This window comes from Cebus imitator, unplaced genomic scaffold, assembly GCF_001604975.1.
Source record: "Cebus imitator isolate Cc_AM_T3 unplaced genomic scaffold, Cebus_imitator-1.0 Scaffold280, whole genome shotgun sequence".
Classification (NCBI taxonomy): domain Eukaryota; kingdom Metazoa; phylum Chordata; class Mammalia; order Primates; family Cebidae; genus Cebus; species Cebus imitator.
The window spans coordinates 1523743-1541919 of record NW_016107595.1 but is presented as its reverse complement, the minus strand read 5'-3'; the positions used below and the strand labels follow the sequence as shown (position 1 = coordinate 1541919).

Below are 18177 nucleotides of genomic sequence, written 5' to 3'. Positions count from 1 at the left end.
TAGAGACAGGGTTTGACCACATTGCCCACGCTGTTCTCAAACTAAACTACTGGGCTCCAGGGATCCGCCTGTCTTGACCTCTCAAAGAGCTGGGAAATTGATTGATTGATTGAGACAAAGTCTTACTCCATTGCTCAGGCTGCATTGCAGTGGCACAATTATGGCTCACTGCGACCTCCAACTCCTGGGCTCAAGGGATTCTCCCACCTCAGCCTCCTGAGTAGTTAGGACTACAGGCATGTACCACCATGTCTGGCTAATTCAAAAAAAATTTTTTTATATAGAGATGGGGTCTTGCTATGTTGCCCGCCTGATCTTGAACCCCTGGGCTCAAGCAATCCTCACTTTGGCCTCCCAAAGTGCTGGAATTACAGGTGTGAGCCGCCACACCCGGCCTACATGCAGTTCTTTAGTGAAAACCTGCCATCCTCTCAGCTTCCACACCCTCCCTAGCTCCTGACCATCCTCAGGGGGAAGGTCCCTTTCTCAGCCTGGTCTCTGAGGCCATCTACCCTGGCCCTGGCTACCAACCCCAGGGGCTCACTGACCTTGCCTGTTCCTCAAGTTCATGTCCCTTCCAGCCTCTCGGCCTTTGCCCACCTCCTGCTGCAATCCCCTTTCTGGTGAACTAACTACTCACCCTGCTCCTTAATGCCATCTCCTCCAGGAAGCCCACCCGACAACCCCGAGCAGGCTGTGTACAGCTGCCTGGAAACCAGCACTCTGAGAACAGGGACAATCCTCCACCTCATTCTCACGTGCCCTTGCACCCAGCAGCCCCCACAGGGATCGGCATCTGTCTGGCACTCAATCAGTGCTCAAAGGATGGATTCGAGACATCAGTGAAAGGGGAGCAACCCAGCCCCTCCCAGGGCAGCGTGTGGGCAGACTCACCCATGACCTCCAGCTGCACATGCATGAAGCTCTCGGCCTCATCCTGGAGGGTGCTGTGGGCGCGCAGCGGCACCGGCAGGAAGCCGTATTCCTCCTTGTTGCACACATACATCTGTACCTCTGCGTGGGCAGGGAAGCAACAGACAAACGTGAAAACGGGTCAGGCCCAGTGCCTCACACCTTCCATCCAGGGCTTCAGGAGGCCAAGGCGGGAGGACCACTTGAGGTTGGGTGTTTGAGACCAGCCTGGGCAACAGAGGGCGAGACCTCATCTCGGCCAGGCGCGGTGGCTCATGCCTGTAACCCCAGCACTTTGGGAAGCCCAGGTGGGTGGATCACTTCAGGCTGAGTGACAGAGTGAGACCGTGTCTCTAAAACAATAAAAATAAAAATAAAACATGAAAACTGTTGTTAGCTTGTGGTGGTATAAAAGCTATCAGTGGGCGGGGTTTGGCCCGTGGGTCAGTTTGCCGACCTCTGGTTTCCAGTTAACAAGTCAACATGAGGCTGTCTGTCTCTTTAAACACCAGCCTTCCAAATTAAACAATTAATATGTGCTCGGCTGTAGAAATCAGGAGAATTGGCCAGGCGCAGTGGCTCACGCCTGTAATCCCAACACTATGGGAGGCTGAGGTGGGCGGATCACTTGAGGTCAGGAGTTTGAGACCATCCTGGCCAACAAGGAGAAACCCTGTCTCTACTATAAGTACAAAACTGAGCCGGGGGTGATGGCGCACGCCTGTAATCCCAGCTACTCGGGAGGCTGAGGCAGGAAAATCGCTTGAATCTGGGAGGCAGAGGTTGTGGTGAGCTGAGATTGCACCACTGCACTCCAGGCTGGACGACAAGAGCGAAACTCTGTCTCAAAATAATAAAAAAAAGAAAAGAAAATTGTGTAAAGGGTTCAATGTATATTATTTGGTGGATGGATGCCCCAAAATCTCTGCCTTCACCACTTCACAATCTATACATGTAATAAAAATACACTTGTGCTCTATAAGTTTATATAAAGTAAAAAATAATAGTAACATTCAATTAATAGATCTCTTTTTCTTGAGACAGAATCTCACTGTGTCTCCTAGGCTGGAGTGCAGGGGTGCGATCTCGGCTCACTGCAACCTCCGCCTCCCAGATTCAAGTGATCCTCCCACCTCAGCCTCCCTAGTAGCTGTGATTACAAGCGTGCTCCACCATGCCCGACTAATTTTTGTATTTTTAGTAGAGATGGGGTTTCACCATGTTGGCCAGGATGGTCTCAAACTCCTGACCTCAAATGATCTATCCACCTTAGCTGGGATTACAGGCATAAGCCACTTCACTTGACCAACCAATAGATTTTCTGGTTTTTTTTTTTGAGATGGACTCTCACACTGTTGCTCAAGCTGGAGTGTAATGTCACGATCTCAGCTCACAGCAGCCTCTGCCTCTCGGGTTCAAGCAATTCTCCTCCTCAGCCTCCCAAGTAGCTGGGATTACAGGCACCAGACACACCAGGCTCATTTTTGTATTTTCAGTAGAGACGGGGTTTCACTATGTTGGCCAGGCAGTTCTCGAACTCCTGACCTTGTGATCTGCCCGCCTCGGTCTCCCAAAGTGCTGGGATTACAGGCGTGAGCCACCATGCCCGGCCGGCAGACCATTCATGTACGTACCTGCCTGCTTGCAGGAGAAGGCGAAGACGATGATGTCGTCAAACGACCAGGTGTAGTCGGGGTGGGGCGGGTAGAAGGCCAGGTTCCTGGACGCCGCCTTCCGCAGGTCGATCAGGAAGGTCGAGTGCACCATGGGAACCGCAAAGCAGCCCTGGCGGTCTCGCTTGCGGATGGGGATATAGGCAGGGGTGCGCTTGTAGTAGCCCTGCGGGGCGAGAGGCAGAGTTCTGCATGGGGGTCTCGAAAGGTGAGGATGGAGGCACTAGTGGGAGACACGGAACAGGACCAGGTAGAGAGCTGGGCACAACGGTGTGTGCCTGTGGCCCCAGAAACCCAGACTCAAGCCCAGTGTGGGATCTGCGGCCAGGCTGGGCCAAGAGCAAAGAGCCTTGGCCTGGCATGGTGGCTCATGCCTGCAATCCCAGCACTTTAGGAGGTGGAGGCAGGAGAACCGTTTGAACCCGGAAGACGGAGGTTGCAGTGAGCTGAGATCACACCACTGCACTCCAGCCTGGGAGACACAGAGGGACTCCATCCCCCCCAAAAAAAGAAAGAGCCTTGTATTTTCCCAGCTTCAGTAATGAGTTCAGAGGTGGCGTACGGAGGAGACTAGAGATGGCCCAATCACAGTGGATGACGGCTGGATGCGGCTGGGGTCACTCTCAAGCCAACTAAGAATGAAGCCACCCAAGAAATGGGGAAAGACAGTTATCTGAACACCTGGATCAAGCCATACCTGAAGTCCCATCCTGACACCACCACTTTCTAGCTGTGTGAGTTTAGGCAAGTCACTTCCTCTCTGTGTTTCTGTTTCCACCTCCGAAATAGGAGCATGGGGGACAATTTAAGACCTCTATGCTTCACCCCCAGCTGCCCTCGGGGGGCTGTTTAAAGATTACCCTGAGGTTTTATTTTGTTTGGTTGAGACCAAGTCTGACTCTGTCACCTGTCACCCAGGCTGGAGTGCCGGGGCACCATCTCGGCTCACTGCAACCTTCGCCTCCCGGGTTCAAGGGATTCTCGTGCTTCAGCCTCCCGAGTGGCTGAGGACAGGCACCAGTTACCATGCCTGGCTAATTTTTTGTATTTTAGTAGAGACAGGGTTTCACCGTGTTGCCCAGGGTGGTCTCAAACACCTGAGCTCAGGTGATCCGCCTGCCTCGGCCTCCCAAAGTGCTGGGATTACAGGTGTGAACCACCACACCCAGCTTCCATCATGATTTTTGTAAAACACTCCCCACAAGGCTATAATGGTAAGTTACACTCCAGCCATGGCACCCACCTGCTCAGCCCAGTCCCCCCAGTCCCCAGGCCCTCACTCTACCTGAGAAGTCATTCCACACCAGAAGTTGGAATATGCAGCCCGGGAATCCAGCATGGGGGCGACCACCGTCTTGTTCTCAGCGATTAGCAGGTTCAGCGTATCAGGGTTAAGGATCAGGTTGTCTGCGTCTACGAACTGCAAAACGCCCCACATGGCATCAGCATGGGCGGCTGGAGTAACCCCAGGTCAGGCTACTGCTCGGAACAGCTGGGGCAAAGGCCAGAGCCCTGGGGGGCTGACAAAGACCTCTGGAAGTACCCCCCACACTGGCTGAAATGGAGCAAGGACCCCATCTTGGGGGCCTGCAGGATACCCTGGATCATGGAAATAAAGCAAAGGTCTTGAGTTCCTTCAAAGAAAATTCTAGGCACTGAGCTAGCCCTGAGAAGTGGATGAACAACCAATGAGCAAGAAGGTAGCAAAACCTTTTTTTTTTCTTTTGAGACAGTGTTGCTCTGTCACCCAGACTGGAGTGCAGTGGCGTGATCTCAGCTCACTGCAACCTCCGCCTCCTGGGTTGAAGCGATTCTCCTGCCTCAGCCTCCCCAGTAGCTGTGACTACAGGCATGCGCCACCACATCTGGCTAATTTTGTATTTTTAGTAGATGTGGGGAGAAAGTTGCCCAGGTGCCAAGGCAACAGACTGAAGGCACAATCTGTCTCAGCATAATCAATAACTGATTACTTTTAGCAATGATCCCAAATATATTTAGAAACAATCACATAATCAATTATATAATCCATCCTATTAAGTCATGATTCTTTATCAATATTTGCTTTAGTATTACAGCACAGAATGATTTTAGTTTTATAGTATAGACATAATCGGGTGAAATATAACTAGGAACTGAAGGGAAATTGTGAGAAGTGATCAGGAGATGAGAGTAAATGCCTTGCGGTGGCGCCAGCGCCTGGGGAGGCGCCCGTTACTTAGCAGGCCGTGAGGGGAGTTTCCCTTTCACTGGGGAGTTCAGAGAACTCTGCTCTGCCCGGCTCCTGAGGGCCAGCCCGCAGACATCCAGGGGCTTAAACGCCTCTGTGGTGCTGTGCTCCCATGGCCACCATCCTTGTCCACTTTCAAGTTCCGCTTTCCCACCTGGCTCTCCTTTTAGGTTCGTAGAACTTGTGAGAAGTAACAGCAGGGGAATCCTAAAAGCCTCTGATCTTTCTGATAAGTGCTTAGAAGGATGCTGACGTAGGGATGTGCCTCCTCTCCTGGGCTACCTGAAAGGGAGGGGCCCCTGAACTGTAAGCACGTGATTTGCTGGACCCTATCAATCACGTCAGATGAGTCACTCTCCTTACCCCGCCCCCTGCCTTGTATACAATAAGTGTCAGCGCGTCCAGGCATTCGGGGCCACTCCTGGACTCCGTGCCTTGGTGGTAGCGGTCCCCTGGGCCCAGCTGAGTTCTCTTATCTGTGTCTTGTGTCTTTCTTTCCTGCGATCTAACGCCTCCGCACTCAAAAGAACACCCACTAGACACTCCAGGGCTGGACCCTGCAAATAGAGATGGGGTTTCTCCATGTTGGTTAGGCTGATCTCGAACTCTTGACTTCAGAAGATACTCCCGCCTTGGCCTCCCAAAGTGCTGGGATTACAGGCGTGAGCCACCGCACCTGGCTGATTTTTTTTAAAGGGATAGCGTCTTGCTCTGTCACCCAGGCTGGAGTGCAGTGGTGTAATTGTAGCCCATCGCAGCCTGGAACTTCTGGGGTCAACTGATCCTCTCATCTCAGCCTCCCAAGTAGCTGAGAGTGAGGCAATGTGTTAACTTCTCCTTCCGGGTCCACAAGGGGCGTGGTTTCAAAGGCAAGAACTTCCCCGTGACAAGCCGACCTGCGTTCTTTCATGTCTCCATCTGGGACCTTAGAGGCCTCTTTCCCCATGCCTGGGGCAGGGAGGGCCGAGGACCTGAACACCCGGTTACAAGAGTACAGGCATGGGTCACCATACCCGGATAATTCTTTTATTTTTGTTATAATTTTTGTAGAGATACGGTCCCTCTACGTTGCCTAGGGTGATTTTTAACTCCTGGGCTCAAGCGACCCTCCCACCTCAGCCTACCAATGTGCTGGGATTACAGGTGTGAGCCACTGCGCCTGGCCTAAAATTAAAATATATATATACACAAAGAAAATCACATATAGAAAATGATTAGATCCAGACGTTCCCCTCTACCTGGATGTAAAGACACAGAAGTCACAATATATCACAAAACTACTAGAAGGTTTTCGTGTTTTGTTGGTTGTGTGTGTGTGTGTGTGTGTGTGTGTGTGTGTGTGTGTTTTCTTTTTGAGATCAAGTCTTGCTCTGTCGCCCAGGCTGGAGTGCAATGACGTAATCTTGGCTCACTGCAACCTCCACCTCCCATGTTCAAGCGATTCTCCCGTCTCAGCCTCCCGAGTAGCCGGGATTACAGACACGTGCCACCACGCCAGGCTAATTTTTGTATTTTTTGGTAGAGATGGGGTTTCACCATGTTGGCCAGGCTGATCTTGAACTCTTGATCTCAAGTGATACACCTGCCTTGGCCTCCCAAAGTGCTGGGATTACAGGCGTGAGCCACCACACCTGGCCTGGATTCTTTTTCCTTTACTCTTGGTCCACAGACATGCTTTGTCACCCATGCAGCCTCGTTTGGAATATTTCGATCCACTGCCATGAACCACAACAAAAACTAGAACCCCAGCATTTCCCAGTGACCTGGGAATACCATTTCCACGTGGAAACCTTCAGTAGCAGAGGGGACGTGGTTGCGTCTTAGGACAAGCCCTGTGGTCATGTTACATCCCCCATCCGGTCCCTCTGGATGTTTGAATCTGTGACCTTTTCATATTGATTCAGAACAAACAGCCAGATCAGTGTGGCAGAGTTCCTCAAAAAGCTAAACATAGAATGACTACATGATCCAGGAATCCCATTCCTAGGTATGAGCCAAGAGAACTGAGAGCAAGGACGCAAACAGGTCTTTGGTGTTTGTTTTTGAGACAGAGTCTTGCTCTGTCACCCAGGCTAAAGTGCAGTGGCGTGTGATCTCGGCTCACTGCAACCTACACCCCCTGGGTTCAAGTGATGCTCCTGCCTCAGCCTCCTGAGTAGCTGGGATTACAGGCGAGTACCACCACGCCCGGATAATTCAAACAGGTTTTTGTATACCTATGTTCATGTCAAAATCCCAACAGCCAGGCAGGATGCAGTGCCTCATGCCTGTAATCCCAGCACTTTGGGAGGCCAAGGTAGGCAGATCACATGAGGTCAAGAGTTCGAGACCAGCCTGGGCAACATGGTGAAACCCCATCTCTACTAAAAATACAAAAAAAAAAAAAAAATTAGCTGGACATGGTGACGCACGCCTATAATCTCAGCTACTCTGGAGACTTAGGCAGGAGAATCACTTGAAACCAGGGGGCAGAAGTTGCAGTGAGCCGAGATTGCGCCACCGCACTGCAGCCTGGGCGACAGAGCGACACTCTAACTCAAAAAAAAAAAAAAAGGATCTCAACAGCCAAAAAGGTGGAAGCGACTGAAGTGTCCATCAACGGATGAGTGGATCAACACAATGTGGTCCACCGGGCAATGGAATGAGATTCAGCCATGAAAAGGAAGGAAGCACTGATCCATGCTGCAATGAACCCTGAACACGCGATGCTGAGTGAGAGAAACCAGACACAAAACGCCACATAGTGTGAGATTCCATTGATCTGAAACGCCCAGAACAGGCAAATCCATAGACAGGAAACAGATGAGTGGCTGCCAGGAGCTAGGGGAGAATGCGGAGTGACTGCTGATGGGGTCGGGGTTTTCCTTCGGGGGATGAAAGTGTTTCAGAATTAGAGGTGGTGGTCGCAAAACAAATAAATATACTAAATGCCACTGAACTACATACTTCAAAATGATTTTATGTTATATGAACTGACTTCCATTAAAACAACTGAGAAATAGGAGAAAGTGAATCTCTCCAAGAGACACAATTAAAATTTAGATGCTGGCCGGGCACAGTGGCACACGCCTGTAATCTCAGCACTTTGGGAGGCTGAGGCAGATCATTTGAAGTCAGGAGTTTGAGACCAGCCTGGCCAACATGGCAAAACCCCATCTCTACTAAAAATACAAAAAATTAGCTGGGCATGGTGGTGGGTGCTTGTAACCCCAGCTACTTCAGAGGCTGAGGCAGGAAAACAGCTTGAATCCAGAAGGCAGAGGTTGCCGTGAGCTGAGATCATGCCACTGTATGTCAGCCTGGGTGACAAAGTGAGACTCCGTCTCAAAAAAAAAAAAAGTAGATGTTTTTCGTTCTTAAACTTCATATATATCTATATATATACATACACACATGTATATACGTACACACACATACACACACACACACATGAAACCTAAGAAAAGGTCTCGCTCTGTCACCCAGGCTGGAGTACAGTGACACAATCATGGTTCACTGCAGCCTCCCAATTAGCTGGGACTACAGACACACACCAGTACACCTGACTAATTTTTTCTTTTTTTACTTTTTGTAGATATGGGGTCTCACTATGTTGCCCAGGCTGCTTTTGAATTCCTGACCTCAAATGATCCTCTAGCCTTGGCCTCCAAAAGAGCTGGGATTATAGGTGTGAGCCACACCTGGCCCGTATATTTTTATTATTTTTTTTTTCTACAAGTAACATCCATAGCTTTTGTAAAAAGAGAAAGGGGCCCTCCAAATATTCATTTTAAAACATTAGGGCCGGGCATGGTGGTTCACACCTGTAATCCCAGCACTTGGGAGGCTGAGGCGGGCGGATCACCTGAGGTCGGGAGTTCGAGACCAGCCTGACCAACATGGAGAAACCTGGTCTCTACTAAAAATACAAAATTAGCTGGGCGTGGTGGGACATGCCTGTAATCCCAGCTACTCAGGAGGCTGAGGCAGGAGAATTGCTTGAACCCAAAGATGGAGGTTGCAGTGAGCCGAGATCACGCCACTGCACTCCAGCCTGGGTGACAGAGGGAAACTCTGTCTCAAAAAAAAAAAAAAAAAAAAAAAATTGTGTTAAAAGACATTTTTGAGTTTTGAACCAGCAGTTTGAGCTCCACCCGGTGTGCTGAGGGGGAAAAAAGCTAAAGGCAGGCAACCTCAAACCACAAAGGCAAAATCCAAGAGGCAGGACAAGGCAGCTTTGTGCCAGAAGGCTCTGGAACGCTCCAGATCCACCTTTCTGCCTTGCCAGTTCTGAGACCCCACCAAAGTGAGTCCCCTCCCACTGTTTCCTCACCTATAAAATGGTCTGATAAGGCACCAAGCCAAAGGGTCTCCTCAGGAGCTCCACCCTCCTCCCAGGCATGGCGCTGTCCCCGCCCCAGCACCCTGACATCCAGTCCCAAAGCAGAGCCTATCCCTGTCACCTCGAGATGCATCCTGAACCCCTGCCTTTCTCCACGGCCCCGCCCCACACAGGCTCATCCATCAATTGCTGGCACGCCGCTCTGGCCTCTACTCCCACCTCCTGCTACCCACAGCAGCCACAGTGGCTTTTTAAAATTATTATTTTTGAGACAGAGTCTCACTCCGTTGCCCAGGCTGGAGCACAGTGGCACCATCTCAGCTCACTGCAACCTCTCCCTCCCGGGTTCAAGCGATTCTCCTGCCTCAGCCTCCCGAGTAGCTGGGGTGACAAGGCACGTGCCACCACGCCCAGCTAATTTTTGTATTTTAGTAGAGATGGGGTTTCACCACGTAGGCCTGGCTGGTCTCAAACTCCTGAACTCAAGTAATCCACTTGCCTCAGCCTCTCAAAGTGCTGGGATTGCATGCGTGCGCCACCGCGCCTGGCCCACAGTGGCTTCTGAAAATCATAAATCAGAACACCGACCTCCCCCGCTCATGAACTCTCCATGGCTCCTCATTCCCTCCAAGCGCCCCCCCAACCCCCGCCTGTGTACGCGGACCTCCAGCCGCCACCGCCTCATATCACTTTGCACACTTCAATCCTTTCTTTTCTTTTCTGTTTTTTTTTTTTGTTTTGTTTTGTTTTTTAAAGAGATGGGCCGGGCACAGCGGCTCACGCCTGTAATCCCAGCACTTTGGGAGGCAGAGGTGGCCGGATTACCTAAGGTCAGGTCTTCTGAGACCACCCTGGCCAACATGGTGAAACCCCAACTGCACTAAAAATGCAAAAATCAGCCGGGTGTGATGGCAGGGGCCTGTCATCCCAGCTGCTCGGGAGGCTGAGGAAGGAGAATCGCTTGAACCAGGGAGTTGGAAGTTGCACGGAGCCGAGATTGCGCCACTGCACTCCAGCCTGGCGACAGGGCAAGATTCCATCTCAAAAAAAAAAAAAAGAAAAGAAAATTGCTTAATGAGTTCAATGTCTATTATTTGGGAGACGGATGCCCTGAAATCTCTGACTTCACCACTTCACAATCTATGCGTATAACAGAATTACACTTGTGCTCCATAAGTTTATAATCAATTAAAGAAATCATAGTAACATTCAATCAATAGGTCTTTTCTTTTGAGAGACAGTCTCATTCTGTGGCCCAGGTTGGAGTGCAGTGGCACAATATCGGCTCAACAACAACATATGGCCGGGCGCGGTGGCTCAAGCCTGTAATCCCAGCACTTTGGGAGGCCGAGGCGGGTGGATCACGAGGTCAAGAGATCGAGACCATCCTGGTCAACATGGTGAAACCCCGTCTCTACTAAAACTACAAAAAATTAGCTGGGCATGGTGGCGCGTGCCTGTAATCCCAGCTACTCAGGAGGCTGAGGCAGGAGAATTGCCTGAACCCAGGAAGCAGAGGTTGCGGTGAGCCGAGATTGCGCCATTGCACTCCAGCCTGGGTAACAAGAGCGAAACTCCGACTCAAAAAAAAAAAGAACAACATAACAAATAAGAAGACCCAATTGTTCCCTTCCCCATGAGACAATGTCCCCGCAGGAGGAGGAAGTGCAACTCAGGCCTCAGCAGTTCAGTGTGGCCACCACCCCTCAGCCCCGGACCCCATCCTCCTGCTTCTTGGAAGTGATCCAAAGGTTTGACCATTATATATGATGGTGATAAAAACAGAGGTGACCAGTCAGGCGCAGTGGCCCACGCCTCTAATCCCAGCACTTTGGGCGGCCAAGGCAAGAGGATCACTTGAGCCCAGGAGCTAGAGGCCAGCCTGGGCAACATAGCAAGACCCAGTCTCTACAAAAACGTATTTTTTCTTTCTTTTCTTTTCCTTTTCCTTTTTTTAGAGATGGAGTGTCACACTGTCACCCAAGCTGGAGTGCAGTGGCATGGTCTCAGCTCACCGCAACCTCTGCTTCCCAGGTTCAAGCAATTCTCCTGCCTCAGCCTCTGGAGTAGCTGGGAATACAGGCGCACACTGCCACGCCTGGCTAATTTTTTGTATTTTAGTAGAGACAGGGTTTCGCCGTGTTGCCCAGGCTAGTCTTGAACTCCTGAACTCAGGTAATCCACCCACCTCAGCCTACCAAAGTGCTAGGATTACAGGCATGAGCCACTGGGCCTGGCCTATTTTTTATTTTTTAAAAAAGTCTAATTAATTAATTTATTTTTGAGATAAGAGTCTCACTGTGTCACCCACGCTGGAGTGCAATGGCATGATCCTGGCTCACTGCAACCTCTGCCTCCCGGGTTCACGCGGTTCTCCTGCCTCAGACTCCCAAGTAGCTGGGATTACAGGCACCTGCACCACATCCAGCTAATTTTTGTATTTTTAGTAGAGACGGGGGTCTCACCATGTTGACCAGGCTGGTCTCGAACCCTGACCTCAAGTGATCCACCTACCTTGGCCTCCCAAAGTGCTGGGATGGAAAGCCACCATGCCTGGCCTCTATAAAAATAAAACTAAAAAATTAGCCAGGCATGGTGATGGGTTCCTGTGGTCCCAGCTACTCCGGAGGCTGAGGCAGCAGAACAGCTTGAACCCGGGAGGCAGAGGTTGCGGTGAGCCGAGACTGTGCCACCTCACTCCAGCCTGGGCACGAGAGCAAGACTCCATCTCAAAAAAAAAAATTTTTTTTAAATGGACTTAACCCAAGTGTCCAAACACAGGGGACAGCTGGGGACAGAAAAGCCCATTCATTCCTAGTGCTGAGGATCAAATGAATCCTAGCTCTTCCTCCTCTCACCAACTGTGGCACCTCGAGCAACTCACCTCCCCTCCCTAAGCCTCAGTTTACCCTTCTGCAAAATGAGGTTAAGGATGGTTCCGGTATCCTGCTGCTCCACCTTCCCTGGGGACACCCAGACCTGCCTGTGATCCACAGCCAGCCGGCTGAGAAACTTACCAGGATGTAATCAGCCCACATGTCTCGAGCTGATTTCAGGGCTGCCTGGCGCAATTTCATGATATGCTCGTAGCGTGAGTCAGACCAGTGTTTGGGGCCCTCCTCGTCCGGGTAGAATCTGCGGAGAGGCAGCTGTGATGTGGACAGCACAAGATACTATCAAAGCCCAGTGAGGGCCTGAGCTGCCTTCGGGTTAATCAGAGAGAGCTTCCTGGAGAAGGGGACATGTAAGCTCATCTGAGTGGGGGAAAAAGGAAACGAGGAGAAAAGGGAAGTGGGGAGAATGTCCCTCGCTGGAGGCACAGCCTGTGCTAAGGGCTGGAGGGAAGAAAGCCCGAGGCACACTGGAGGAAAGGAAAGACGCTCGAGTGGGGCCCAGTGCAGTGGCCCACGCCTGCGATCCCAGCACTTTGGGAGGCAGAGGTGAGAGGATCACTTGAGGCCAGTGCTTCAAGACCAGCCGGGGCAATGCAGTGAGACCCTATCTCTACAAAAACTACAAAAACATTTAGCTGGCCATGACTACATGTCCCTGTAGTCCCAGCTACTCAGGAGGCTGAGGCGGGAGGATGGCTTGAGCCCAGGAGGTGAAGGCTACAGTAAGCCGCGTTCACTCTACTGCACTCCAGCCTGGGTGACGGAGTAAAGGCCCTGTCTCAAAAAAAAAAAAAAAAAAGCCCATAAAGGAACTAGGTGGTGGAGGGGCAGGGAGTAGTTCATGCTGCCCAGGGCCTCAGGGGCAGCTAAACAGCAGAGCCAGTGCTGGGACCAAGACTGAGTCGCTGAGGCGGGGAACAAAGCAGTGGGCGTGGCTGGGAACAAAGCAGTGGGCGTGGCTGGGAACAAAGCAGTGGGCGTGGCCAGAAGAAAAAGGGAGTGTAGGAATTCTAGTGTGGGAACAGCTTGGACAAAGGTCTGGCGGGAGGATTATGGCCCATTTGTGAAGCTGAGGGAGAGAGAGGAACCCAGGACCTGTAGTTCTGTCCGGGGACAATGGAGGGTGTGTGAGCAGAGGCACAGTCAGACCAGGAGCAGGGAAAAGCGCTCACCTGGGCTCCTCCGCTGGCCGCCACTCCACGGAATGGTACAAACTCTTCACCGCCACCAGCCACTCCCGCAGCACAGTTGACGTGTTGTCCACGTTGTGATCCGTGGCCACCCTGCAGGGAGAGGGGTCAGGCAGTGCAGTTGGCAAGACTGAGGCAGGACCAGGCAGCAGCAAGGCCAGTCAAGGTCCAAATCCCGATTGGCCTCCCACCAGGTATGTAGCCCCGGACAGGACACTTCCCTGTTTCCATGTCAGTTTCCTCATCGGTAACACGGGGGTAAGAACAGGACCCAGTTTACTGGGAAGTAAAGATACATTAGTGATTGGCGGGTTTATTACTAAGCTTCTAGGATCGTGCAAACCACATTCACTAACAAATATGTGTAGCTTAACTTTTTAAACATATATATCAGGCCGGGTACAATGGCTCACGCCTGTCACCCCAACACTTCAGGAGGCTGAGGCAGGTGGATCACCTGAGGTCAGGAGTCTGAGACCAGCCCGGCCAGCACGGCAAAACCCTGTCTCTACTAAAAATTCAAAAAGTAGCCAGGCATGGTGGTGGGCACCTATAATCCCAGCTACTTGGGAGGCTGAGGCAGGAGAATCACTTGAACCCGGGAGGTGGAGGTTGCAGTGAGCCAAGATCACACCACTTCACTCCAGCCTGGGCGACAGAGCAAGACTCCGTCTCAAAAAATAAATAAATAGGTCTGGCGTGGTGGCTCACGCCTGTAATCCCAGCACTTTGGGAGGCCGAGGTGGGCAGATCACCTAAGGTTGGTTGTTCAAGACCAGCTGACAAACATGGAGAAACCCGGTCTCTACTAAAAATACAAAATTAGCCAGGCTTGGTGGTGCATGCCTGTAATCCCAGCTACCTGGGAGGCTGAGGTGGGAGAATCACTTGAATCTGGGAGGGTCAAGATTGTGCCATTGCAATCCAGCCTGGGCAACAAGAGCGAAACTCTGTCTCAAAAAAGAAAAATAATATTTATTATAAATATTATAAGCTCTGTCTCAAAAAATGATAAATCATTTTAAAAATAAAATGTATCTATCATAAACCAGCTGGGCACAGTAGCTCACGCCCACAAATGTTGGCGGGGCGTGGTGGCTCAGGCCTGTAATACCGGCACTTCGGGAGGCTGAGGCCGGCAGATCACTTGAGCTCGGGAGTTCAAGACCAGCCTAGTCAATATGGCAAAACCCTGTCTCCAGAAAAAATACAAAAATTAGCCGGTGCAGTGGTGTATGCCTGTAGTTCCATCTACTCAGGAAGCTGAGGGAGTTGAATCACTTGAGCCCAGGAGAGGGAAGTTGCAGTGAGCCGGGATTGCGCCACTGCACTCCAGCCTAGGTGATGAATGTATATCAAAACAGAAGTATACCTCAGCAGGGCGCAGTGGCTCACACCTGTAATACCAGCACTTTGGGAGGCCGAGGCGGGTGGATCACAAGATCAGGAATTCGAGACCAGCCTGGCCGCAATGGTGAAACCCTGTCTCTGCTAAAAGTACAAAAATTAGCTGGGCATGGTGGCTCAAGCCTGTAATTCCAGCTACTCGGGAGGCTGAGGCAGGAGAATCACTTGAACCCGGGAGGTGGAGGTTGCAGTGAGCCGAGATCATTGCAGTTGCTGGAGCCACTGCACTCCAGCCTGGGAAACAGAGTAAGACTCCGTCTCAAAAAAAAAAAAAAAAAAAACCAGTATATCTCATAACCCCCCTCCCCTGCCTTCCTTCATCCTCTCCTCTGAACCACACCCACCTCAGTGGGCTACAGTCATTCATTCATTCAACAAACGTTTGTTAAGTACCAACTGTGTATTTGGATTATCCAGACTGGTGAATGAGGTGGAAGGAAAAGGGACATTTGGGAGTTTAGTTTGACCATAGTGCCAAGAGCTAATTCTACCCAATAAATTAACAGTAACACCAGCAATGACACTAATAATAATAAAAATAATAAAATCACTCAGCACTAAGCCCATGTCAGACACACCAGCTTCACATCCATTACTGGTTAATCTTCAGAGACAAACCCAAAGCGAGAATTGTATTAATTAATACACTCATTTTCTTTTCTTTTTTTTTTTTAGAGGCAGGGTCTCACTCTGTAGCCCAGGCTGGAGTGCAGTGGTGCAATCATAGTTCACTGCAGCCTTGAACTCTTGGGCTCATGCGATTCTCCTGCCTCAGCCTCCCAAATAGCTGGGACCACAAGGCACAGCACCCGGCTAATTTTTTCTCGAGATGGGGTTTTGCCATGTTGGCAAGGCTGGTGTCGAACTCCTGAGCTCAAGTGACCTGCCCACCTTGGCCTACCAAATGGCTAGGATTAGTACGTGAGCCACTGCGCCCGGACCATTTTCCATTTGAGGAAACTGAGGCGGGGAGTGAGAGGTCACCAGTTGCAGGCTTCCTCAGAGCTCTGCCCCATTCCCTCCCAAGAAAGCATCCACTCCGGGGCCGTCTGGTCCTGGACCCTACACACCGCCGGTCCCAGGGCAGGGGTCTGATTGGGGCCTGGAGCCTAGCTGAGTTCAAGCTTAAGAACAGCAGCAGGCACGGAAAGGCTGTTAGCTGTGGCCCCTGGAAACGCCCCACTGGGTGCTCTGGGCTCCGTTCTTCGGAGGTGTACGTGTCTCAGAGGGAGCTGGAAAGAGCCCCAGTCAGCGGGGCCAGATCTGCCCTAATAGGGTCCAGCAGACAGGAGGGTCCGAAGCCCACCCTAAAGGGGCAGCAGGAGGAACTCGGTCCCGCTTGTCTTAACGTGGGAGGGCTGTGTCTGGCCCACCTCATGGGAGTACAGCAGGCAGCGGGCACCCGTGGGTCAGCCCCGATGGGGGCGGCAGGCAGGGGCACACGTGGACCCTTCCCGGTTGGGGCAGCGCCCAGGGGCATGCGTAGAACCGTCCCGATGGGGTTAGCGAACAGGAAGCATCTCAGACCCGCCCCGAAGGGGACAGCGGGCAGGGAACGCGTAGACCCTCCCCTAAGGGGACAGCCAGCAGGGAGCTCGCGGGGACCCGCCCGATGGGGACGGCGGGCTCGGCTCACCACAGCGCCGTGCGCTCCCGCGGGTGCCGCAGCCGCTCGAGTGCGCCCAGCGTGGTGTGCAGCGCATGGGCCGCGTTTCGCGCCAACAGCGCGATCAGCACGCGCGGCGCCTGCAGGGGCGACTCCGGGCTCCAGCGCTCCTCGGGAAAGTAGGCGTCCGCGCCCGGCGGGCCTCCCGGCGGCAGTGGCACCAGCAGCAGAAACAGCAGCGCCGGGAGCGGCCTCCCGCGCCGCCGTCCAGCGCGTGGGGCCGCCGCCATAGCGCCACGCGTCTCCTTTAAGTCGTTTTTCTGCCGGAGGACGCTGGCCGCACGGTAAAAAAAGTCTTCAGGGCCCCGCCCGGCCGCGCGCCTTAAAGGGGAGGAGCGCGCCTGGTGTGAAGTCCAGGCCCCGCCTCCAGACGCTCTCAGAGACTCAAAGCCCGGAGTGACGTCACCTGCAGCCCCACCCAGGACGCCCCGCCCCCGCATCATCCTTAAAGGTACAGAGCGCTTGAAGAGGGAGGGCTTGGACGGGAAGTTAGGGTTAGCTTTAGGGTTAGGAACCCGCGCTTCCTCTGGTCGCTTCCTACCACCCGAACCTCAGCCTGATGCGCCCCACCTTCGCCAAATATAAAACCCAGGCTGTGCCACCAGGCGGGCTTGGCTACTTAGGACGTGGTTTGGGACCCTAGAGACCTGAGCCTCAGTTTCCTCTGCTGCAACGTGGGTTTGGCATCCTGGTTCTGGACCTCACGCCTGTAATCCTAGAACTTTGGGAGGCAGAGGCGTGCGGATCACCTGAGGTCAGGAGTTCGAGACCAGCCTGGTCAACATGGTGAAACCCCGTGTCTACTAAAAATACAAAAAAATAGCTGAGCGTGATGATGCGCGCCTGTAATCCCAGCTTCTCCGGAGGCTGAGGCAGGAGAATCGCTTGAGCCCTAGAGGCGGAGGTTGCAGCGAGCTGAGATCGTGCCACTGCATTCCAGCCTCGGCAACAGGAGTGAAATTCCGTCTCAAAAAAAAAAAAATACATCTGAACATTTTTTTTCTTGTCTTCACAGAGAGGGTCTTGCTCTGTGGCTCAGGCTAGAGTGCAGTGGTATGATCATGGCTCACTGCAGCCTCAACCTCCCAGGCTCAACTGATCCTCCTTGCCTCAGTCTCCCAAGTAGCTGGGACTACAAGTTCACTCCATCACACCCAACCAATTTTTAAATGTTTTGTAGAGATGGGGTCTCACTATGTTGCCCAGGCTGTTCTCAAACTCCTGGGCTCAAGTAATCCTCCCACCTCCACCTCCCAAAGTGCTGAGGTTACCAGTGAGCCATCATCCCCGGTTACAACTTAATTCTTTTTCTTTTTCTGTTTTTTTGAAATGGAGTCTCACTCTGTTGCCCAGGCTGGAGTGCAATGGCGAGATCTCAGCCCACTGCTGAGATATCAGACTTCTGCCTCTCAGGTTCAAGCGATTCTTTTGCCTCAGCCTCCGGAGTAGCTGGGATTACGGGCGCCTGCCACCACGACCAGCTGATTTTGTATTTGGGAGTTCGAGACAGTCTGGCCAAGATGGTGAAACCCATCTCTACTAATAATACAAAACTCAGCTGGGCGTGGTGGCGCCCACCTGTAGTCCCAGCTACTTGGAAGGCTGAGGCAGAAGAATCGCTTGAACCCAGGAGGCAGAGGTTGCAGTGACCCAAGGTCGCACTACTGTACTCCAGCCTGGCAAAAGAGCTACACTCCGACTCAAAAAAGAAAGAAAGAGGGCCGGGCGCGGTGGCTCACGCCTGTAATCCCAGCACTTTGGGAGGCTGAGGTGGGTGGATCACGAGGTCAAGAGATCAAGACCATCCTGGTCAACATGGTGAAACCCCGTCTCTACTAAAACTACAAAAAATTAGCTGGGCATGGTGGCGCGTGCCTGTAATCCCAG

General features: G+C 52.1%; 1 protein-coding gene across 1 annotated transcript in view; it reads right to left on the bottom strand.

Annotated features, from left to right (window-relative positions):
- Positions 1-16636, bottom strand: part of COLGALT1 (collagen beta(1-O)galactosyltransferase 1) — a 25274-nt gene extending 8638 nt beyond the window's left edge. The window contains exons 1-6 of the mRNA XM_017501255.2: positions 16261-16636; positions 13200-13310; positions 12151-12268; positions 3871-4005; positions 2547-2751; positions 895-1014 (exon numbers count right to left, since the gene is read on the bottom strand). Coding sequence (XP_017356744.1) covers positions 895-1014; positions 2547-2751; positions 3871-4005; positions 12151-12268; positions 13200-13310; positions 16261-16520 — 949 coding nt within the window. The 5' untranslated portion in view covers positions 16521-16636. The remainder of the gene's footprint in view (positions 1-894; positions 1015-2546; positions 2752-3870; positions 4006-12150; positions 12269-13199; positions 13311-16260) is intronic.
- Positions 16637-18177: the final 1541 nt, after the last annotated feature.